At 40.9% G+C, this 24,907-nt stretch overlaps 1 protein-coding gene across 4 annotated transcripts in view; it reads left to right on the top strand.

Annotated features, from left to right (window-relative positions):
- NPTN (neuroplastin) overlaps positions 1 to 24,907 on the top strand; it is a gene marked incomplete at its 5' end in the record, with an annotated part of 66,989 nt that overhangs the window by 32,118 nt on the left and 9,964 nt on the right. For 2 of the 4 annotated variants that reach the window (XM_084239494.1, XM_084239493.1), the window contains 4 exons: positions 1,136 to 1,483; positions 6,346 to 6,517; positions 11,084 to 11,178; positions 23,038 to 23,171. In XM_084239494.1, coding sequence (XP_084095620.1) covers positions 1,136 to 1,483; positions 6,346 to 6,517; positions 11,084 to 11,178; positions 23,038 to 23,171 — 749 coding nt within the window. The remainder of the gene's footprint in view (positions 1 to 1,135; positions 1,484 to 6,345; positions 6,518 to 11,083; positions 11,179 to 23,037; positions 23,172 to 24,907) is intronic. The other 2 variants (XM_084239496.1, XM_084239495.1) reach the window with 1 other exon arrangement.

The raw sequence follows: 24,907 nt of genomic DNA, 5'->3' as shown, positions 1-24,907 counted from the left end.
ACCCCAATTTCTTCAAATGAGCCCGGATTACTTTTTACTCTCTCTCTCTGCCATTGCCACCTTGTCTTATGAAGTGTTAACCTCAAGCACATTATGGACAAGAGGAAGTATAGGCATCAACTTTAGTTCCTAGACAGTACCTAGAAAAGTTGTTGAAGTCTGACCTTCACCATGAAATTTAATTTAATTCATTGTTTTATAGTTTTTATTCTTTTTTAAGCGACCACTAGGAGCCAGGCAACTAAACTATGTAGAAAAAGCCTGTCAACTACCATGGTCATTTCTTAAACTGTCTTTTTGGGAGATTTTTCTAGTTGTATAGATCTATGGGATTATGGAGTATATAGACTATGGATTATTATAGTCCCTCCATTCATTGGCAGTGAGTTGGGTTGCTCTTACTGTTGGTTCTCTGAAGTACAGACTGTTGCATTCTCCTTTTTCTGAGGGTCTGCATTTACGTAGAGGCTGCCTAATCTGACTAGATTGTTTGTTTGCCAGAGGTCCAGGGAAAAATAGGATGTGGGAAAATCTAACCTGAATTCAGGATAGGCTCCTGCACGAGAGAGAAATTTGCTATGGCTTTCACTTGAATTTTGGACTCTGACTCCCAAGAGAAGGCGTCAGTAGGTCATTTTCACTTCTTGTTGAGGCCCACAAAAGACATTGCATTTCTAACAAAGTGTTTACCCATCCAAAAGAGAGATCCTGACTTGGCATATCAACCCACTGCCACTTCTGGTTATCTTTCATCATTTGCCTGAGTTTGAAAAGGTAATGGTTTGTGCTCTAAGGAAGGAGACTTCCGACACCTGAGGCTTTCTCATTCCTACCAGCTGGGCCCATTGCTAAACCGCTTTCCAGTGGGCTTGCTTCTGCCTGGCCAGCACCTGGGCTGCCCCAGCTTGAATTAGCCTGCCTTTGCTTCATAAGCTTCCCAGGGTGGTTCTTCTTCTTAAAAGCTTGTATGAAATGCTATTTACTGTCTCTTTATAGTTTAAAAATGAATCCTTTTTGTTCTTTGCAACTCATTTGCTTTTTTTTCTTTTCTTTTTTTAAATTACTATTAACACCTGTTGATTCTTTTTTTTTTCTGATTGGCCTGTCACTGCATTCCTGCTCCCCCTCCCTCTAGCTGGGTTTGTCAAGTCGCCCATGTCAGAAACTAAGCTCACTGGGGACGCCTTTGAGCTGTACTGTGACGTGGTCGGGAGCCCCACGCCAGAGATCCAGTGGTGGTACGCAGAAGTCAACCGGGCAGAGTCTTTCAGACAGCTGTGGGACGGTGCTCGGAAGCGCCGTGTCACCGTAAACACCGCCTACGGGTCAAACGGCGTGAGTGTGCTGAGAATAACCCGGCTCACCTTGGAGGACTCTGGGACTTACGAGTGCAGGGCCAGCAACGACCCCAAGAGGAATGACTTGAGGCAAAACCCCTCCATAACATGGATTCGAGCCCAGGCCACCATAAGCGTCCTTCAGAGTGAGTCCAGCACCCTACAGTAGTAGTACTGTAGTCATTAGAGGTGGCCCGATGACCCTTCCCTTCTGCTTCCTTTCCCTCTTCCCCAGTATGATCGCTCACCCCACCCCTTGTCTTTGTTTTTTCAAACCCACGACCCTTCTGGTTGTAGTGTATGAAAACATCTGTGGCAACTTTTTTTTCCCCTTTGCCGTCCTCTCTATCCCCCTTCCCCCCACACCCCCAACCCTTCTCTGTGTCTTTCTCCTCAGGAACAAAGAACTTGGGGAAATCCGTGACTGTCCAAAATCATCTGCGTTGGGAAGAGGTGGGGAGGGAGAACTGGGGAGGCTAAAAACACACTTAAAACTCTCAAAACCAGGCAGTCAAACCAGGGTAGTGTTGAATTGTTTCTTTCCCTCCCCTTTAATTTTGTAGTAGGTTTCCTGCTATCCTTTGCTGATTTATTCTCTGGTGCCTTTCTATTTTTGTTTCTCTCCCCAATCTAACTACTTTTTATTTCTTCTGTTCATCTGTTTGAAGCTCTCTGAGTAGCTGCCTTCACCTCTATGATTTTAAGTTTGTGTCTGCCCAGCCTCTTCCCTCACTGTGACTTGGTGTCATCCTGTTCTGTGATGGGAATGTCGCCATAGGTGCGGTGTGGTGATTTGTTTTGGTTGTTGGGTGGCATGTAAGCGTGGATATTTCCAGCTCTTTTTCTTTTCTAAAACAGTGGCATGTGCTTCTCTGATGACAGTTCTTCACTGCAGCAGTGTACTCCTTACTGGCCCTACCTAGCCAGTCTTCTACTCTCTTAGCAGCAGCACCTGAGATTTTCCCCCAGATATCTTGCTGTTAGGAGCCAGGTAACACTAAACTGCTAAGTAGTTTTTTAAAACCCCATTATGATGTTTCATAGTCAGAGTTGCTTTTATTTCTCTTTGCAGACAGTTTTACTCTTGATGACTGGCTATCAGCACAGAGGCTGGCAACCTTAGAAGCAGTTTGGGTGCCCTTCACATGGGCTTTCTCTTTGTCCTCAAAAGAGGAATCTAAATTCCAATCCTGTTCCTCAGTGATGAGGGTGAACTGGACAGGTTCCCTTCATCTGTTGTAGCAGATGCTTTCAAGACATGAGACACAGGAGCTTTTGCTGTGGCCACTTCTCTTTTTAAAAAGTGTCTTACTATACATGTATCACAGGGAGGGAGAAGTTACCATAGAGTCAGTGCTCCTGACTAGGAAGAGTTCTAGCCCTACCTCTGACTTGGTTATAATTGAGGGAGCATTCTCTGTGTAATGGAAAGATTCTCTGGAGTTTCCAAAAAACTCTTCCAAAGGACTCAGTAAGAGACTAATAACCAGTTCTAGCATACTGATTTAGAAAGAATAAGTAAAAATAAAATACATTAATTTGGTAGTAACTTGAGCCCCTGGATCTACATACTTATATGGAAAATAATGAATTGTCTGTTCTTAATAGTAACTCAAAATGCTTATGAAGAAAATAAGCCTTAGAGGAGCACTAGGAGAGGCTGCTGCAGTTGCACTGTCGAATCAGAGAACCTGCTTCTGGAAGGGGAAAAAGAAAACCTTGTCTATGTGAAAATGGGGAACATTAACCCAGCAATTTTTCTTTTATTTAACAATTTTTTTCCCTTGCACGCCTCTTTCTCCTGCCCCCTTGCTCCTTTCCTTATCAAAGCAAAATTACCCAAATGGCCACCGAGGTCTGCAGAAGTTTGAGGCATGGACTAGGCTGGGCATTTGGTATTTGTACTTCCAGGAGCCTGACTCAGCTAGACTCAGTTAGAAAAGTCATGCCTTGGGGCTAGGAGAAGATGAGGCTTTGAGGTACCTACCTGATCATTCTGAGATAACATAGCATTTCCCCCAGTTTACTTGGAAATAAACTTATTAAATTAAGAGTGTCTGTGTTGGAACCAAACCCTGACTAGTTCGTTCTCTTCCCCAGACTTCCCTATTAGTCAGTTAGCCCTGGTTAACTGTTTTTAGAGAGCCAGATCTCATCTGTCTTCTTAAAAAAAAAAAAAAAAAAAAAAAACACACACCAAAACCCTGAATTCTACTTTAATTGGATTATTTTATGATCTCAGCATCCCTAAGGGTATTTGCCTCCAATGGGAGGTTGAGTCTTCTCTCTACAAATGACCTCCTGGCAGTACTTTTCCCTAAAGCTCCTGGAGTATTATTAATAGGGCAGGAAGAGAAATGTGCCCAATTTTCAGGGTGTCTTTCTGGCCATATTATTATTCTTCTATCTATGAATGATCACTAGTAAAAAGGATCTCCTTCTCACTGCTTTTAAATAGGAGTCAGTGGCAGGCAAAATTTTTTGAGCTTCTAAATATTCATCCCTCTTGGACTTTTTAATGGGCAATGCTCTGCCATAGAAATAAAAGCCCCACCTTCATCGTGGTGCAGAATGCAGATGTGGCATCATTTAGCCAATGAGCTTGTTCTAGCACTGGTTTCCATATACCACAATCAAAGGAGATTACCCCATAACCCTCCTATGATGCAGAATCATATCTAAAATGATTTAAATTATTCATTTGCTCCCTGCTGACTTGCTCCTGGATCTTTAACACTTAAGGGGAAAAGTGCATTCCTTTGCTTTCTAAGAATTCTTGGCAGAAAGTTTACCAGATTGTTTCATCAGCTTCTTAATCTCCCTGAACTGCAGTGGTCATTTGCATCACCACAGGTAAGAGTAGCATTTACTTTGGCCTCCTTGTATTTAAACATCTGGAAACTCTTGGCCACATTCTCAGAGATCACCCTTTCTCAGTGCATTCTGAGAGGAAGGGCCAGAGGACTGTCCCAAATGGTATAGAAAATGAAATTGGATAATAAAAATTCAGTAAAAACCTAAAAGTGTGTTTGGGTTTTAATGTTGCCTTTATATTTTTTATTTCTGTGGAGTACTGGTTCTCTCTTTTTCTCTTTTGTTTTTGCTTGGTTTTGATTTTTCTTGGAATTGTGATGCTTTTTGCTGATGGTATGTGTGCGCCTTTCATTTCAGGGTTTGCAGCCGTTCTGCTCGACTTCTTAAGGCCCAGGGATTTGGCTTCTGTCCAGTGTGTTTGGAAACCATGGGACACCACTGCGCTAACGTGTTTACATGCATCTGCTTCTGTCTTAGTGGCTGCTATGCCTCCATTATCTGTACATAGAGACCTTGTTTGATGTTACCAATAAGGACCAGTGCTGAGTGGAAAATAACCACTCTCCTTTTGCCAGAGTTGCAAAATCGTGAGAATCAATTGTTAATTGAGCAAACTTGAGGATTTGCTTTCTTTATCACAAGTTTCTTAGAAGATATCAGCTCTACCAGTCAGAAATGATACATTGATTAGGAGGCTCTTGGACATTACATTTTCAAGTGTCCCATGATTTCTCCTCCTCTCTCCCTATACAGTGAACAAAATTAGTTCCAGTGTAGGGAAAGAGTTCTGTCTGCTAGAGTTAAGAGTCATCACTACATTTATGAAGATGGTGTGAGGGAGCTGCTTATAGAGATGTATACAGGAAGTAGCCAGATGCAGGGAAATGGGAAGTTAGTGAACGATTTTTGGAAAAAAGATAAAAGAGCAAATACCTCTAATTGTGGGTGGGGAAAGGTGATTAATTTAGACTTCAACTGAAAAAAGTTTGGCCAAAAGTAGAAGAGGAGCTAAGCCTGGGAAAAGATTAAAGAGAAATAACGACAGATAACCTTGACTTTAATGAAGTAATGGAAATCAAAGTGCTTTAAGGATGAACCTTCCAGGAATGACATAGTGTGCCTTAAAACATTTCTGCTCAATGGTGTTATAATATTTGACTTAAATAGGTTATTTTTGTAGATCCTAAATTAGTGATCCCAGGTAATCTAAACCCAATATAGAATCAGAAGATGAAGTCTATAACTTGCCTTGGGGGTTGTGAGTGTGGAGGGTGGGGGCAAAGGAGGGGATTGGGCCGGGAGGGACAGAGAATTCAGTCAAATCTGTTTTCTAGGCCCATCTTTACCACTAATAATAATTACGGCTTGCACAAATCATTTTACCTTTCTAACTCTTAAAGAGTGGGATTCAGGTTACTCTGAGAGTCGTGCAGCTCTGAAATTCTAAGCGCCCATAATACCAATACATACTGCATCCTAGTTACAATTATATTATCTCCAAATGGAATGTGTTTTAAGTGTAGTTCTGAAAAAGATTTTGTTTTGGGAATAAATATGGGCTTGAGAGGAAAACTGATGGTTCCCTAAGAAGTTTGCAAAATTTGGAAAATGCAGTAGACTTACTCTAGGATATTTGCTTTTAGGAGGATCTATACTGTCTTTCTGTACAATTAATGGCCATGGCTGGTTTGCCATAGGTTTATCAGATTTAAATGTGGGAAAAAATGTGCACGTATTACCTAATTATAGCTGTTGCTGTTCCAAGCCCTAATGATTCCTCAGGGAGTTTATTAGTTGTATAAATGATATTGCCTTTGTCTTCAGAAACAAGGTGGAGTCCGGTTTTCTAATTGAAGCCGAATTGGTTGGTGATTTTTATGTCATAAAACGATGGTATTCAAAAGCGTAAGTGGCTTGTTGCCAGTACAAGCACCTGTAATATGTAATACTCCCATTCTTTTCACGTCTAGGCCAACTGGTCTTCAGGCTGTTGTCTGCGCTAGTGGTCATTTGCTTATAATCATTGTTTTTCCTTTCTTGACTTCCTCCAAAGTGGTAAAGTGAAATTCCTCATGTGGTCCTGTCTGCCCTCCCTCTTCTTCTAGTCTCCCCATCCTCCCCTATGCAATTCTCAGGCCAGGGCTGCAGAGAATGGAAGGCTATGGCTCCCTATCATTGTGTACTCTTATTACAGAGCCAAAGATTGCCACCAGTGAAGAGGTCATTATTAGAGACAGCCCTGCTCTCCCTGTCACCCTGCAGTGTAACCTCACCTCCAGCTCTCACACCCTCACATACAGCTACTGGACAAAGAATGGTGTAGAACTGACTGCCACTCGTAAGAATGCCACCAACATGGAATACAGGTGAGAGAAGCTAGCAGTGCCTGGGACAGTGGGAGGGGGCATGGTTGAGCTTCCTTGATAGTTATCTGTAATTATGGATTATGTGACATATATATGGTTTTCCTCTGGAGAGTCATTTGGGATCTTTTGTGGTTCCATGTGAATTTCAGTTATATTTGTTCGATTTCTTTGAAGAATGCCATTGATATTTTTATTGGGATTGCAATGAATCTGTAAATTGCTTTGGGTAGGATGGCCATTTTGACAGTTGATTCTTCCAGTCCATGAGCAGGGAATATCTTTCCATTTCTTTATGTCTTCTGTTTCTTTTAATAATGTTTTATAGTTTTCCTTGTATAGTTCTTTACCTCCGTTGTTAAGTTTATTCCCAGATATTTAAAATTTTTGGTGAGATTGTAAATAGAATGGCTTTCTTAATTTCTTCTTATTCTAGCTCATTGTTTGCATTAGAAAGGCAACTGAGTTTTGTGTTGACTTTTGTATCCTGCCACTTTGCTGAACTGGTTTATTGTTTTAATTAGTTTATTGTTTTAATTAGAGGCCTAAAGACTCCATGGAATTTAGGTCTCTCTGTATATTACCATATCATCTGCAAGTAATGATAGCTTTACTTCTTCTTTCCCAATTTGGATTCCTTTTATAACTTTCTCTTGCCTACTTGCTCCAACTAGGACTTCTGATACTATGTTGAATAGTAGTGGTGAGATTGAGGATTCTTGCATCTGTGTACATTAGAAAGTGTGGTATGTAGTCTTTTCTGTGTTGTCTTTGTTATTAGTAAAATGTTGGCCTCATAAAATGTGTTTGGGAGTAGTAGTCTTAATATTTTGAAAGCATTTGAGCAGGGTAGGTATTAATTCATCTTTGAAAATTTGGTAGAACTCATTTGTGAAGCCATCTCATCCTGGACCTTTGTTTTTGGGGAGATTTTTGGCTGGTTGTTCAGGTTCTCTCTGTATCATCTAGGTTTTTGAACTTGCTTGCACATTAATGTTCATAGTGATCTTTTCTTACATTGTGCAGTGTCTGTTGTAACCCCCCTTCCCCCCGTTTTAATCTTATTTTTGGGGGTTTTCTCCCTTTTTTTCGTAATGAGCCTAGCCAGAGGTTTGTCTATTTTGTATTTTTTTAAAGAACCACCTTTTGTTCTTATTGATCTTTCAGAATTTTTCATTTCTGTTTTATTTATTTATGCTCTAATTTTCATTATTTCTTGGCTTTTGGATTTTTCTTTTCTTTTTCTAGTTCCTTGAAATGTGAAACAAGCAAATGTTTATTTGCTTTCTTTCTTGTTTCTTGTTGTGGGTTTGTATTGCTATGTGCTCCTTTCTTAGTACTGTTTTTGTTTCTGTCCCATGTATTTTAGAAGGTTGTGTCCTTATTGTCATTTGTCTCGAGGTATTTTTTGATTTCTTCTTTGATTTCCTCGTTGATCCAGTGGTCGCTCAATAGTTGTTCTTCAGTCTCCATGCTTTCTTTTTGTAGTTGATTTCTTCTTTGCTACCTTCATGGTCTGAGAAGATTCCTCTGCAAAGTCTAAACTTGCATATCTGGATAAGGCCCAGGAATCTCTAGAAGATTTCCAAGTGATGCTAATGAGCAATCAGGTTTCACAGCCATGGATGATCCCTTCTCTGTGACAATAGAGAAACTGAAGTCATGGAGAGTGAGTTGTTCCAGTAACAATGGTGATTATTGAAGAGTCACAATTAGAATGTAGGTCTCTTGACTTAATCCTGTGGTTTAAAGAATCAGAGTGAAATCTGCTTAGGACTCTTGGAGATCACCCTAAGTGATCTTTCCACTGGGTAGATTTCTTAATTAATTACTTTAGGAGTGTTTAATGACCAAACCCAATCAAGATCAGTAGATACAGGGTTCTTCGGTGACTAGGAATACGGATGGTAGACTGGAAATATCCTTTGATGAAAGGGGGCTAACTTCTGGCTGAAGTTACTTGGGACCTAAAGATTTGGTGAATATCTAGAACACACAACATCTCACCTTTGAGATTAGTTTGAAAACCAGTCTGAAAAAGGATCAGCTAATCTTGCTTGGCAAGATGACTAGTGCACAGAAAGAGCAGCACACTGGAGTGAGACCAGAAAAACCAGTGTACCCAAGTAGTAGCAAGGACATTTTGCAGAATTGACATTTTTTTATACCCTAACTCTTGAATACTGTCAAGGCCAAAAATTGTATCTAATTACTTTTAGAATCAAGGCTAGGTTCCAGGTCTTCTGACTGTAGAATCTAGGTCACTTTTTTCTGCTCTAATCTGTCATTTACTGGCAAGTTACTCTACCTCTTGATAGAAATATTAGACATGTAACCTCCAAGATATACTTCAGTTATACTCTCATAGTTTGGAAACAGTTAATCAGGTAGAGATGTTGAGTGAGATAAAAGGCATTTATTCTTGGTCTGTCCATTAGTTTTACAAGTTTGTCTTTACTGTTCCTCTTTCAAGGTAACAGGTACCTAATCTTGTTTCTTTTGGGTCTTGTACTGTGTCACCACAAAGCTTTGAACTTTATGAAGTTTGAGTTTGACTTTACAAAATGCCTCTTTTCTCTCCCCTTTTTCTCTCATTATATCTGAAGCTAAGTGTTCTGTATTGTCAGAGTTTTTCAAGGAATCTGTTCCTCCTACATTTTATGGAATAACAATGAAAGAGTCCCTTGACTGCCTACCAAGTCAGCTATGGAAAGTTTCAGACCCTGCTTATGTTTAGCTTATAGAGGACATTTTCCATTTCCTCAGTTGTTCCCCAGTAACTAGTAAAAGAGAATGTTGTGGGGAGATTTTGAGGCCATAGGCATAGTCTCAAGCTTGGTAGTCATCCTCCTAAACCTTTCTCAGGGAACTTAGAGTCAGTCTAAGCCTTAAAGACAAAGCTGCTGCTTTTCTTCCAATCTCTGGAACATCTGTAACGAGCAGATGATTGGTGTCTGTTTTTCTATCAGAGCTTATTGATTTAAGAAGAGGCACTTGTGTCAAATTGGGAAGAGCCTTGACTGCTTTCTCTCAGAATATTATGTTATCATAGATATGCTGAGACAGTCCCAGGAATGTCTCCTCATCCATAGTCTTGACCTGATTTCTTTTTCAGTGTGAACAGTGAGATAGATTAATAATAGGGATGATCAGTGGTTGAGGTTAGGAATTTTTCCCAGACATAACTAATGCAGGGGAGATTTGACCATCACAAGTATCATATTTTAATTATTGAGCATAATACTAGGAGCTATTTAACACTTACTGATCTGGAGGTGGTTGTTTCTGTTTTCTGTAATAACAGACTAACCTTTCTGCACATGTTTGGGTGTATATATTACAGTATACTGAGCTGGTATGATGCTGGTCCTCAGGGGCAAGAAAACTTGCGTGGAATCAGACCCTGGGAGTCAGAGGAGTTGCTGTTCTGGCCATACACACTTCACACAATTCCCTCTTTGTCACTATGCTTTCCTTGGTCTCAATCTATGCATAGCTATAAACTCTGAGTTGGTTTTCATTCATTTGTTTATTCATTCCCTTGCTATATTCCAGATACCACCTATGTGCTAGGGATGAATTGTGCACCAAATAAATGATGCCACTTCACACAGAACTTGGCTGCTCGGAAAATTAACAGTAATTAAGCAATTACATAAATATAATTAAACATTGTGATATGTGCTACAAAGAATTACAGTGCTGTGAGAGAGAATGGCAGGGAGGGAGATGTCACTTATATTGGGGTGGGAGGCAAGGACATATTAGCCAACACCAATGGGAAGGGAGTTAAGCAGGCTTCGAGTGATGGGAAGGGCATTCTATATAAAGGAACACGTTATGTCAAGGTTTTGAGGTAGGACCATGGTTGGCACTTTGACAACTGAAGACATCAGCGGGGCTGGAAAGTGACTAATGTGAGGCTAAGGCGCTAAGCAGAGGTCAGCTTGTGCAGGGCCCTGGAGTTTGAACAGTACCTAAAAACCTTGAAAGTTTAACTACATCTTTGTGGCTGATGCTTTGAAGCAGATTGTTTTTTAAAATGTTATTGGGTCCTACCGGGAATAGATTTGTTGAAAGGCCTGCTACTAAAAATACAGGGTTGGAAGAACAGGACTACCAAGACAAGGTTTTTGGGAAGCACTAAAAAAGAGTGCCTTTTTTTCTGTTTTTTATTTGATTGGAAGCACTAGATGAGCAAGAAGTGTTCAGTGATAGCTCCATCCTCTCTGAATGTAGATTTAGTACTTTGTGCAGCTCTCTATTATGATTACTTGTTTTGTAGTTTATTTTTCCCAAAGGAGTGGAGTTCCTTAATGCTACATGGTTAGTGACCATGTTCTTACCACTCCACCTTTGTGTTTCTGGCACCCTAAGTAAGAGGAAAAGGCCCGAATGTTTTGGGATATGGAAGAGGGAAAATTTTGTTTTTAGTTAGGAGAATATGAGTTGCATTTAGGAGTGTGATTTGGAGAGCAGGGTCCCTAGTTGCTCCTTTGAGCCTCCTTTTGTTGTATATTTTGACCTATGCTCAGCTTCCTAACTTGATTTTTCTTCTCATCTCTGCAGGATCAATAAACCGAGAGCTGAGGATTCAGGAGAATACCACTGTGTATATCACTTTGTCAGTGCTCCTAAGGCAAATGCCACCATTGAAGTGAAAGGTACAATCCAATAGAGGCTGCAGTGGGAGCCTCTCATTCTCCTTCCAAGACACTCCTTTCTTCCGGACTCCTGGTCTTCAAGTACTTCTTGTTTCCATTGTGAGAAGACTATATGTTATGGTTAGATCAGCTGCCTGGGTTTAAGTCTAAACCCTTCATCTACTAGGCTATGAGGCTGTAAAAAATTATGAACTTCTCTCTTCTTCCCTTTCCTCACTTGTTAAGGAAGGATATCAGCAGTACCTACCTCGTGGGTTTGTTATGATGATTAAATAAGTTAATATGGTTGGTTGAATCATGCGAAATTCTGTGTCAAAAAAGTTTGCCAGTTGGTACTTTCATGTGGTTCAACCTTATGTGAAGTTCTTAGAGTAGTGTTTTGTAAGTATTATGGCATAGAAATGGGTCAGCAATATTAGCAAAGTACACTGTACAGGGAGAACATATGTATTTGAGGATAATTCATTAGAGTTTGGTGCATGACATATTAATGAGGCTGTAGCTGAAAGTTCCAAGAAACTCTACGGAGTTGGAGCTACTTAACACCATTCATCCCACATTTCCTATGCTATTTCAGAGAAGCATCTGAGACCCAGAAAAGTGAAACCACTAGTTCAGAAATACAGTGAGTTTGTGGCCGAGCTATCACTAAACCCAGGTTTTAACTCCTAGTCCAGTGGTTGTTTCATTGTCTAAAATGACCGTGGGGGGCCTCCCCTGGTTGTGCAGGTGGTTGAGCGCCGCACTGTGAAGCTATCCGCAGCCTCTGCAGTGCCAGTTCGATCCCGGCCGGCGAGGGTCCCACATGGTGCGGCAGACCTCTCCTATCTCACCCACTACTCCTCTCAGCAGTGTATTTTGTCAGTCTGACTGTTCTGTTCCCCACTCTGTCTCTGGTGAATCCTCTCACCCTCACACGCATCTGGCCTGTACCCTGGTTCTTGTATAAATAAATCTTAAAAAAAAAAACAAAAAAAAAACCACGGGAAGGGCCTCCCCGGCCTGGTGAAGCAGAGTTTCACCGCTGGGTTGTGAAGCTGCCCGCAGCCTCTGCAGCACCGGTTCGATCCCCAGCCACCGGGCAAGGGTCCCACATGGTGCGCAGACCTCTCCTGCCACCCGCTGCTCCCCTCAGCAGTGTACTTCGGTCCTTCTGCCTGCTCTGCTCCCCGCTCTGGCTCTGGTGAATTCTCTCACCCTCCCGCGCTTCTGACTATACCCAGTGCTTGTATAAATAAATAAAAATTTAAAAAAAAATCTTAAAAAAAAAATGACCATGGGAAGGTAGGGCAGTACTGTTTGAGTTCAGACTGAAAAGAGGAGGATTTTTTTCTTTCATTTTGCTTAGGAAAAACACAAACATGTTCTTTGAATCATAGGGTAATCCCTAATAGCTTGAAGGATCAATTTAGAAATTGGGTGGGGTCTATCCAGCGGGTATTCAGGTTTTCCTTAAATATTTGGGAGATTAAAATTCAACAAAGGCTTACACATTGAAATTCAGAGTTTTCATTATACAGTCTTACTAAATGTAAGTTGAGGTAACATAGCCTCAGCTTGCGAGCTGATGTAGGGATGGTCAGTACCTCATCTGGCTGCCACATTAAATTTTGAATGCCTGAAGAGGTTGAGCCACAAGTGGCATGATTCTGTTCACACAGGCCAAAGAATGTGGGACTCGATTAAGTCACTGACTTTCTTGCAGAGATCTGTTTTTGAAGACTACCACATTTGTTTAACCTGAGAATGAAAGTCAGGGAAACATTTTCTTTAAGTTAGCCAAGGGCCTTTCCCTACCTGGGTGAGTTGAGCTATGTGCGGAGACTTTTCACCCCTCGTTATAAGACCTGTAGCCCTGCAATAAGGCTGAACCTTTGTCACAAAGTCCAAGTACAGAGGAAACAGGATGGATGAGGGAGGGAAAGTGGTGTGTCTAATCACCCTCTCCAAGCCTAAAGGATAATTGCATACAATTGCCAAGTCCTGACTAACAGTAATCATACTGACGTGGCATTAATGATTTCTCAGCAGCACTTTCAGGAATGGAAACTGAGGTGGTTTTTTCTTGAGAAGGGAAGAATGCTTGGGAAATTGGGGTTCAGTGGCCCCAGAGGTGTCTTTCCTCACATTATTTTTAGTAGGTATTAAGGTACTTGTCTGGAGGGGTTAAGAGTAGAAGGCTACAGGCAGGAGTGTTACTTTTGTTTTTTTTAGATTAATTTTATTTTTATACAAGAACTGGGGTACAGCCCTGAGGCGTGGGAGGGTGAGAGGATTCACCAGAGACAGAGTGGGGAGAAGAACAGGCAGAGGGACTGAAAGCACTGCTGAGGGGAGCAGTGGGTAAGATGGGACAGGTCTGCCTCACCATGTGGGTTTCTCCCTGGCTGGCCGGGAATCAAACCCGTGCTTCAGAGGCTGCGGACAGCTCACAGCGCTGCTCTCAACCCGCTGCGCCACCGGGGAGGCCCAGGAGTGTTACATTTTAGGTGGTATCTTACCATAGTAAAGGTGCTCACTGTGCACTGAAGTATTTGTACTTTCATCAGCCCTGTGAGGAAGTTGGGTGAATGATGATATCCTGGTTTTAAAGTAGACCTTAGAGAATTTTATATAATCCTAAAACATTCTTTGACTAGATTGGATAGCTATGTTAACCTCTCAGGAAAATTCACAGGGAATTCTATTCTCTCTCCGTAACACCTGGAAAACAACTTTTAATGTCTTTCAGATTAGAGATAGTTTAGTCTGGATAGAAGACTGATTTTGGCTTTTTCTATATAAGGTTTGCCATAAACTCAGGATCATACTTATTCTAATGTAGACTATGGCTGGAGTAGAAAACTTGCATTTAAACTATTGTACATGTATGTGGTTTCCAAGTATTTTTGTATAAACTCATTTTATTTCCTCAGTGCCTTTTGGGTGGGGTAAGAGGCAGTTATCTTTTTATAGCTATAATGATTTGAAAAATCTGCTGAGTAATAGGTAAGAGGTAGTTGTACTTGAACAGAAGTTCAGGGGATTCAGGGAACATAAGTGAACTTTGCTAAAAGGAAGTCAGAAAATTTGTAGTTTTAACTGACTCAGCACTATAGGGCAATGTAATTCCAAGTACAGATGACACAAGTATATTTCTTTAGTACCTGTTCTACACTTAGCCCTTTTCCTCTCTTTTTAAAGGACAATAATGAGGCACTGTGTAAACAGGAAGATAGTATTTCTATTAAGAGTTTACATTTCTTAGGTGACCTAAGCAGGTGCTGGAGCTTGCCTGGGGGAGCAGGGCTGGCCAAAAGAGAGCAAACAAAAATGATGAGCCCTTAGTGGGACTTCTCTCTCATAGCCCATCCTTTGTTGGGCTACATCTCTTTCCCCAACTTTTTGACTCTTGAGAGGTGTGTCTTCCAGAGACTTATAGAGAATTAGAACCTTACAGAGAATTCATGAATAGATAGATGTTGAAATTTTCTTTTCTTTTTTTTTTTTTTTTAAGATTTATTTATTTATTTATACAAGCACTGGGTACAGTCAGAAGCGTGGGAGGGTGAGAGGATTCACCAGAGCCAGAGTGGGGAGCAGAGCAGGCAGAAGGACCGAAGTACACTGCTGAGGGGAGCAGCGGGCGGCAGGAGAGGTCTGCGTGCCATGTGGGACCCTCCTCTGGTGGCTGGGGAGCAGCCGGGGATCGAACCGGCGCTGCGGAGGCTGCGGGCAGCTTCGCAACCCAGCACTCAACCGCTGCGCCACGGGGGAGGCCCGATGTTGAAATTTTCTATCTTGGTAATTATTCAGCCTTTCTTCTACTCGCACTCTCTTGCCCTTTCTTCCTTTTCTAGAATTAAAAAAAAAAAAAGTGCTTAAAACAATTTCTGTGTACTTTAAAAAATGAAAAGAAGATATTTCTCATGACTCCCAGACCATATATTCACCCCCTCAATCATTTACATTAATCCAAGAAACAGGGAGTTTGAGTTTTATTGTGGTTTTCAGATAAGGATTTTGGTGGTCATCAAACCCTTTGCAAAAAATATGCCATTACTTCTTGTGAAAGGTTTGTTCTAACCAAAGGTTTGGGTCTTGCATATTATCATTATCTCTCCCTGCTCATTGGGCATGTCAAAGGAATTTCACAGTGTTTTGGTGGCTATGAGAGCCAAGATTAATCTTGTTTTTCTCTTCCCAATTTCTTATCTTTCTTTCTGTTTGATTATAACTGTTAGAGTTTCTGTAAGTGACTTTGCCCTGCATCTCTGTTTCCTATTCTGTTATATGGCCTTACAAGTGATATATCAGTGTTCAAAGTGGCTGAGATGCTCTCTCTGTATGGTGATGATGACAAATATCTTAAGTAAGAATAATAATACACATCTCACATTTGTATAGCACTTTTAGCATGCAGAGACTTTTCATGGTTATTTGTTTGATAGGCAGCAAGTTTGATAGGTGAGGATGCTCAGAGGGGTGACATCTTTTATGTCAGAGCTGATGTCAGAACTAGTTTGACCCAGAATTGCCACTACTTGGAAAATCTTTGAAAGACTAATAATATCTTAAAGCTGCTAGAACATCATTCTCAGCCCAAATAACCATGTCTGTTCTTTCTTCAGGTGTACCTTAAAAAGAAAAAGAATGACTAACATTACTGCACACTTATTAAGTGCCAGGCTCTATCCTAGGTGAAATACTTGTTCCTAGCCTCTCTTTAGTCCCCACAACTCTGAGGTAAATGCTATTATTAGCTCCACTTTCAGGTGAGAAAATTGAGGGTCAGGGGAATTAAATGATTTGCTTAGTGTGAAAGAATTAACCAAAGGATCTAGGGTTCTCACCCAGGCTCTCTGTCAGAGCCTGTTCTAAAATCTAAGCCATGCTGCTCTGTTGCGCATATAATAATTAAGGCCTTGGAATGAGAGTTAAAATAAATGGATTCTAATCCTTGCCTTGCCATTAAACTCATTTTAACCTAACTAGTCACTTCTTCCCTGATCCTCAGCTCCCCAGGTGTATGATGTAGAATAAGATATAAGGTCTTCTTTTTTTTTTTTAATAAAGATTTATTTATTTTAATTTTTTTTTTAAGATTTCTTTATTTATACAAGGATTGGATACAGTTAGAAGCGCGGGAGGATGAGAGAATTCATCAGAGCCAGAGCGGGGAACAGAACAGGCAGAACAGGCAGACCGACGAAATACACTGCTGAGGGGAGCAGCGGGTGGCAGGAGAGGTCTGCGCGCCATGTGGGACCCTCGCCTGGCGGCCAGGGATCGAACCAGCACTGCAGAGGCTGCGGGCAGCTTCTCAGCTCAGCACTCAACCGCTGCGCCACAAGCACTGGGTACAGTCAGAAGCGCGGGAGGGTGAGAGAATTCACTAGAGCCAGAGCAGGGAGCAGAACAGGCAGACAGACTGAGGACACTACTGAGGGACGCTGCAGAGGCTGTGGACAACTTTGCAGCCCAGCGCTGAACCGCTGTGCCACCGGGGATGCACAAGATAGAAGGTCTTTAAGCTTTTGCACTGCTTTAACCATCTTGTGTTCCTTGACACAGACAGATGAGAGGTTGGGTTATTGAAGGAAATGATTTCTAAGCTGCTTTCCTAGTGGTAGTTATTGTCAGCTTCTCATCTTTGAGAATGTCAGATAAGTTCCTTTTGCACCTCCTGCACTCACTTATCTCCCTATCTTATGGGACACTCCCTCCTTACTAGTTCCCTGATCTTAAACACTGGGATCAAGAGAGGTGTTAGAACAGTGTGCTTAAGTTTGATTTAATGTGTATGTGACTAGGGAATCAGGCTTTTTAAAAGCACTTGGGTGTTTATGGCGTACAGCCAAAAGTGAGAATTGCTGTCTTAGGGACTTCAGTGCCTCCTTTCAGTGTGTTCACCTACAGGAAAGGGAAAAACCTTATCTGCAGAAGGTTGCACAAGTTCGGGTTCCTCTAGTCTTCACAACCAATGATGATTCTGCAGTAGAGAAGACTTGTGACCCAAAAGCAGCAGCATCCTTGCTTCTATCTTGACCAGTCTCTCATTGCTTCATGGACTTAGCCCTTGGCTACCAGTAAATTTTAACTCTCCCTCCACTTTTCACCACTGTTATAGCAAAGGTGAGATGTCTCTGGAATTTATATGTTGAATAAGGAAGGTAAAGTTTGTTATCCACACAGTTGACTTAAAAACAGCCCACCTTGGGAATGCAAACTGGTCCAACCACTATGGAGAGCTGTGTGGAGATTTCTTGACCTACTAAACATAGAGCTTCCATATGATCCAGCAATTCCACTCCTAGGTATTTACCCAAAGGACACAGAAACATCAATTCCAAAGAGCACCTGCACCCCTATGTTTATAGCAGCACTATTTACAATAGCTAAGCTTTGGAAACAGCCCAAATGCCCAAAAATAGATGACTGGATCAAGAAGATGTGCTACATATATACCATGGAATATTACTCAGCATTCAAAAAAGATAAACACATGCAATTTGCAGCAACATGGATGGCGCTGGAAGGGATCATGCTCAGTGAAATAAGCCAAAAAGAAAAAGAAAAATACCGGATGGTCTCACTCATAGCAGGAATCTAGAAAACTTAAATAAGGGACCAGGAAAGTGAATAACTATAAGAAAGTGAAAATCAAAATCAACAAAAAACTATGAACCAGAGACACTTTTTGGGGGGTGGGGGGCGGGAGGGGAGGGATTGGGGTCAGAATGGGGGGGTTGCAATTGTATGGGGAATATAAAAATAAAATTTATTATAAAAAAAAAAACCAGCCCACCTTTATAGCACCTTTAAGGATGAAAATGAGTTGAGAGGTTTTGAATTGTCTTGGAAAGTGACCACCAAATAAGCAGTCTTATGTAAGAGGCTCCTTACCTTGATCCCTTTCTCAGCTCTGTTGTGTTTAACTTTCTCTGACATCAGCTTTAGCTGAACATGCCTCCATTGTATGAGTCAACACTTCTCCATCCACCAGCCTGGCAGAGAAGCTGGATGTTTTACTCTAAAGTTTAGGCGTGTCAGGCAGCAGCGGGTAGTGAGGAACATACCTTTGTCCTTAGCCAAAAACCTAGATAGTGAAATTTGGTCAAATTGTTGAATAACTAACAATGCTGGGAACCCCAGCATGGCCATGCATTATGATAGTGGAAAGCTACCTGTTAACTGACTAGAGTGTGGGACTTACGAGGTTAGGGAGTGAGTTGATTATCAAGTGAGTGGGTCTGTGGTCTCCTTCAAGGTTCTCTTTATTACTTCCTTGCATTTTGTCCCTCACTTTTGCCACTTAGTCTGTACCTCCCTGAGATGAAAAAGGGAAACAAGGAGTATTTTTGTCCGACTTCTCAGATCTACCTTCAGACACAGGATCTGGCTAAGCAGTTCATTATTAAATGGCAAACCCACAGAAAGTGAGGCAGTAAAATAGGCCATTACTCAATGTATTTGTTAGTATCTCATCTGATTAAACCTCATTAGAGTTACAAACAAAAGCCCTATTTATACCAGCATGCAGGGAGAAAACACATAATACTCAGCATCTCTCATTTCTTAGAACTAATAGTGCTGAAGTCTTAGCCTTTCCTTGGCTAATGGCTCAATTTAAATGTTTGTTTTTGACAGTGAGCTCTAATCATGTGTTAAATTGATATAGAGGTACAATCTAATCATCATAAGACCTCTGTGAAAGAACCGTGGGTATTATTACCATTTTAGAAAGTAAATACTGACACTCAAAGGATTTTATATGCTCCACCTTAGGTTACTTAGTGGGTAAGTAAAAGTATCAGCAGAGATCAAATTCCTCTGACTTTAAACCTAAAGCTCTTTTCTTTATCTTATAGTACATTGAGTAAAGTCTGATAGGTTCATTAGTATATTTTTACTTTATGAACTCTGTTCTAGTTTGATATTTGTTTTATTTATTTTTCCCTGGTATATGGTAAAGTACAAGAAGCATGGTCACTTGGGGCAGGTAGCCCTGAATTTGGATTTTAGTATTACTGTTTATTTGCAGAATAATTTTAGATGGCAAATAATTTTTCAAGACTTGAATTTTCTGATCTATAAGAATAGGATAATGTGCTTCATTGGGTGGTTATATTTGTTATCTATGGCTGCCTAATAAATTACCCCAACTTTAGTAACTTGAGACAACAAAAATTACTTCTTTGCTTCCGTGGGTCAGGAATTAGAATACAGTATAGTGGGGTGGTTCTGACTGAGAGTTTTCCATGGGGTTTCAGCTGAGCTGTCGGCTCAGACTGCAGTTTTGTAAAGGCCTGACTGGGGCTTGATGCTGTTCCCTAGATCACTCACTCAGATGGCTGTAGTGGAGGCCTTGGTCCCTCACTGTGTGACCTCTTCATGGACTGGTTGAGTCTCCTGGTATGACAGCTAACCTCCCCAAGAGTTTATGATCCAAGAGAGACAGCAAGGAGAAAGCTGCATTGTCTTTTGTGAATGAGTCTCCAAAGTTTCACACCCTTTGCTTCTGATTTATTCATTAGAATTACCACTAAGTCCAGTCCACACCCGGGGGGAGGGAAGTGAGGCTCTGCCTCTTGAAGAAAAAAATATCAAAGAATTCTTTGTGAGCTATTTAAAAATCACCACAGATGGACTCTGAGCCCTGTGAGGCCCCCTCTCTGATCACTGCTGACATGTACTCTTAAGAGCCTAGTTATCTTCCTCAGTATAGGCCTGTTGTCCTGCTCAACTGGTGGACAGGAGCAGGCTTTCTGGCTAACTACCATAAAGGACAGAAAGAAATGAAGAAACTTTTCATTGACCCAGAGACCAAGGTAATACTGGTTATAATACCTCCCACATAAGGGTAGAGTGTTGTGATGTGGGTTAATTTTCTCTGCCCAGTCCATCTTGAAAGGGCGAATAATCAGGGCACTATTCCTTTGAGCATATTAGGTGGACGGGATATTCGTAAGATTCATGTAGTATTCTTTGCTAAGTTGAGGAGAAAGCAGCAATAGATTCAACTATGAAAAATTTTCTTGTAGGCTTATACTATGTAAACATGGCTCAGAAATTGTGGTGGGGAGTAAACTAAGTTACTAAGTGCAGAGTCTCTGCACATAGTAGCTTTCAGGCCATCTTTGTATCTATAACTAAGAAGCCTCTGTAAAATACCAAAGGAGATGAAACAAAAGGGGAAGCAGTGTTTTCCATCTACATGCCAAGTCAGGAGTGAAGATCATCTGTACCCCTCTACCAGGTCTTGGTCTTCAAGTCTGGGCCTTTTCAGAATGGTGACTTCTTTGAGGCCGTGAACTATAAACCAACTCAACTTTCAGCTTTTAGGTGATTCAGATGTACAATCTTGGGGATGAGTCCCGAAGCTAGACGCTTATGGTATTGAATTCATGGTACTTTTGGAATTAGTCAAATAACTGGGCTAGGGTGAGCAGAGGAGACGGACATGGAAAAATAAATCACCTATAAGCTGATTTCTGAAACTTTATCTCCATTCTTGATCACTCCCGATCTCAGACATTCAACTGTCTACTTGACAACTTCACTTGAATGTTAAATAAGTATCAAACTTCCTACACTTTGAACTCCTAGTTTTTATTACCACAGTTGTTTCATCCCCAAACAGAACAAAAAAAAAAAAAAAAAAATCATCCTGGTTCTTTGGCAGTCCTTCTCACCTTAGTAACTGGCAATTCCATTCTTGTATTTGCTCAGGGCAAAACCCTTGAAGTCATATTTGACTCCTTTTTTTCCTCACATCCCACATCCAATCCTTTAACAAATGTTATCTCAGCCTGCAAAATATATCCAAAATATCTCTACGTCTGCTACTACTGCCCTCAATCCAGAAAACTCTGTCCTCTCCCTTGCTCTGATTACTATCATTGCCTAATTGGTCTTGCTTCCACCATTGTCTTTCTACAATTAATCTATATAGCAGCCAGAGGGAGCTTTTAAAAAACATACAGAGCATTTCACCCTTGCACTTAGTATTCACCAATGGTTTCCCAGCTTACCCCAGTAAATGCAGGGATCATTTCAGTGGCCTACAAAATCCTATCCCACCTAGACTCTTAATCTCTGATTTTTCCCTTTCTTAATTGCATTTCAACTGAACTCTTCCTTGCTGTTTCTTGTCTATAACTGGCATACTTACGCTGCAAAGCTTTTATTTTTTTTTTTGCCTTCTACCTGGAGTGTTCTTTTCACAGATATATGTGTGATCCTACTCTTTTACTCTCTTTATAACTGTTCAAAACCACCTCATCAGAAAGGCCTACCCCAGTTACTCTCTGACATATTTGTCATGTAATGGGTATCAACAAATGTCTGTCAGATGAATGAAACACACAGAGAAAAAATTTGGCAGCTCTGCTGCTTGTTGCATCTACGCATTTCTCATGATGGTTTTTTTAGTTAGTGAGGGTCATGGAGCTTACTCCTTTGATGTTTAAGATGGTCCTTAAGAAGAAAACTTTCAGAAATAGTGACCAGGGTGAAGAGTAAGCCTGAGGAGTGACTGCATGGTAGAAGTTTGTTTTGGTGGGAACAAGATTAACCAGCCTGACACACTCCCGCTTCTACAGTGAGGAATTTTGCCTAGAAAATCAAAAACATTATCTAGAAAACACTTCACACTAGCAGTATTAAACAGGCCTCACTTGAATCAGGAGTCATTAGAGAGATAGCTTGGAGCTTTATTCATTTCGTTCCTGTATAGGTGCCTCTGGAAGTAGCCTGGAAAGCACAGTCTGAGAGTACCAGGAGTTTGAATTATTTTGAAGCCAAGAAAATCTAGCCAGTCAAAGGGGGAGAGAACATGGTATAGGCCCATGATACAATTAAACAGCACAAGCTTTTACAGTCTCAAAATGACTATTTTGACATCTTGGTTTTCTACCCAAGAACATGATGTAGGTAGGGGCTGAAATTTTCTCTCTTTGATAATGGATACAGAACTGAAGCACAGAATAATTAAAAGAACCAGCAAAACTGGAATTTGGACCAGGCTTATTGATTCTCTTTTCTATCTTGGACAACAAAGTGACATTTGGCCTACTTTGGATTTTATTACTTTCAGATTACTCTGATAAAGTATGGTCACAAAAATAGTTAAGATTAAAAAAATATATACTTCAGATAAAAAAGAATTAGCCACCCCTTTCCCGCTTCTTAGATTCTTGGAACTTACCTAATTTTTAGACCACAGGTACTATTTCTGCCTAAGTGGTCCTAAAAGCAGAGAACACCAATAGCTTTTGGTATGTCTAGAAATTCATCCAAGATTGGCTTGCAAATTAGGTGTACAAGTGAGATTCTTAAGCTATTAATAAAGTTTCTTGGGACACTAGTTGAATTTCCTGTTGATTGATAGTGATCAGGTAACTTTGCTAAGCAGTCATTGTTTTTATAATACCTTGTGGCAGGACTTGATTTTAGGTGTTTGAGCTCAGGGATCATGCATTTTTTTTAAAGGGAATATATAACATTTGATATAGTCCATAATTGTCATTAGTCAAAAAAAATTGTCATTTTTTTTTTTTTAAAGAAAAAAGCTTTGTTAGAGGAGATAATAGCTTCTGTTTGCATTTTCTTTAAAGGAGGGAAGTTGAGTAAGAACCACCTGTATTATTAGTAGAGTTTCACATATAGTAATTCTGGTGTCTTCTTGGTGGGTGGAGGGTGGCGATGGGCTTGGTTCCATTGCTCTGTTTTGACCTGAAACATATTATCAAAACTAACTATGAGGGTGATCCTAAAGACTGACAATATTGGAAACAGGGCTCTGAGCCAGTAAGTGAGGCTTTTTCATCTTAGTCAGAGAAGGCTCCCAATGTAACTGTTCATCACTCTTTTTCACAGCTGCTCCTGATATCACTGGTCATAAAAGGAGTGAGAACAAGAATGAAGGACAGGATGCCATGATGTACTGCAAGTCAGTTGGCTATCCCCACCCAGAGTGGATATGGCTCAAGAAGGAGAATGGTGTCCCCACGGTGAGTAGGAGGTGGCCCTACTCTTCTGTATACCTGTGTATCTGGTTGCTCCTGGGAAGTCCACGCATCTGGACAAGTTGCTGCAACCTTGGGTCACCCTTTTTAGTCATGAGTGGTTACATCATGTCTGGAGATCACTGAGAGTCTCTATCCAGCTTGGAATCCCTGTAGTGTTTTTTTAAAGCTGTCTTTCTGGTAAGGGATTAGACTGCTTGCCTTCAGGATAGGACATTGAAAGTGCTAACCTCACTCTTAAACAATCATTTTACAATCATTTTAGTGCATTTATACTAAAGAAAACACTGTTCTTGAAATGGTATTAGTACAATTAGTACTTTGTTGTTTGGGGGGAGGACAAAACCATAAGAATAATTAGTATATTGTTGGAACACAGGAAGTACTTATTAGGAACTGGGGCAACTTGATGAGACCCAAGGGCAGTGTTAGATGTTAGAAATCTGACTGGGCCTCCCTGGTGGCACAGGGGTTAAAGACACAGAGTTATCAAGCTATCAGCAGCCACTGCAGCATGAGTTCGATCCCTGGTCAGGGAGTTAATCCACATGGCACAGCAGACCTGTTCTGCCTCACCCGCTGCTCCCCTCAGCAGTGTATTTCACTACATTCACCTCTTCTGCTCCCCACTCTCTCTCTGGTGAATTCCTCCCCCCGCCCCTGCATCCCCCCCTTACCTCTGGCCTACACTCCAGAAAAGGACAAAGAAAACATCTTTCTGTGGGATGATTCTTAATAGTGTTTGGAGGGTCAAAGCCTAAACTTTCACTTTCTCTTTGATTGAAGGCTGTTTGATCACTTTTCTGTCAGACCAGGTCATACGTTCCTTCTGTCCTAAACCAATGCCCAGCACTATGCTTCACAGGCATTCCTCTTTGGGGTCAGAAGGGACCCTAGACATATGTAATCAAGAGTCTTTGGAAAGGTTACAGATTAACTAAGTTAAATTTGTGGCAAAACAATCTTCTTTTAATTTCAAGTTTATTATTCTTCCCAATCCATGATTTCTCAGTACTCTATCGATAGTAGTGATGATGACTTTAACGTAACATTAAAGAGTAGCTTTTAGTAACCCACTGAATGATGGGTTGAGGGATGAGGATGAGGAATGGAGAAATGAAGATGCCATGTTACAGATTTTCAGAGTAGGTCCTGGATCAATATTTAGTTTTGTAAGGTGCTGGCAAGGAAATGTCCATTTCTCTCTATTGCTCCCTGGTAGGAGGGCCTTTGAGCTTTTGCTAAAGCAAGTTGGGGTTCCTCAGTGTGTGTTTTCATTTTTACTGTTCTCATGTACTCTTTAATCTGTTGTATTTTAAATCACACTATTACTTTCTCTAGCTTTCAAACTTTGTATCATTGGGAGAGAAAGCTTTCAGTGAAGGAGCTATAGTGAAAAACCTATTTCTAGGTTGATGCCTTTGAAAACAAGTTTGTTGAACAGTCTAAACTTGGTTGAGTGCTGAGATAAAATGCTTTCAATTTTTTCTGGATACTAGTTCCAGTTTTTAACTTTCTTTTCTGGAGAGATTTCCCATAGCTTTCTTGGAAATGTGTTGCTTATAAAAAGTTTAGTCCAGTCTAATCCAAAATTCCAGTTTTATTTCCCACCCCCTCTCCCATAGTTGAAAGGGAGAGCCAAGGGATTATACTTAAACTGTCTTCTGGGTTCTTCTTTCTTCTCTGTGGGTGGGAAGAGAGGACAGTCTACTTTTGGTTGC

Source organism: Talpa europaea (assembly GCF_964194135.1).
Source record: "Talpa europaea genome assembly, chromosome: 8".
NCBI classification, from domain to species: domain Eukaryota; kingdom Metazoa; phylum Chordata; class Mammalia; order Eulipotyphla; family Talpidae; genus Talpa; species Talpa europaea.
The sequence above is the reverse complement of the archived record's forward strand: the minus strand, read 5'-3'. Positions and strand labels throughout refer to the sequence as shown.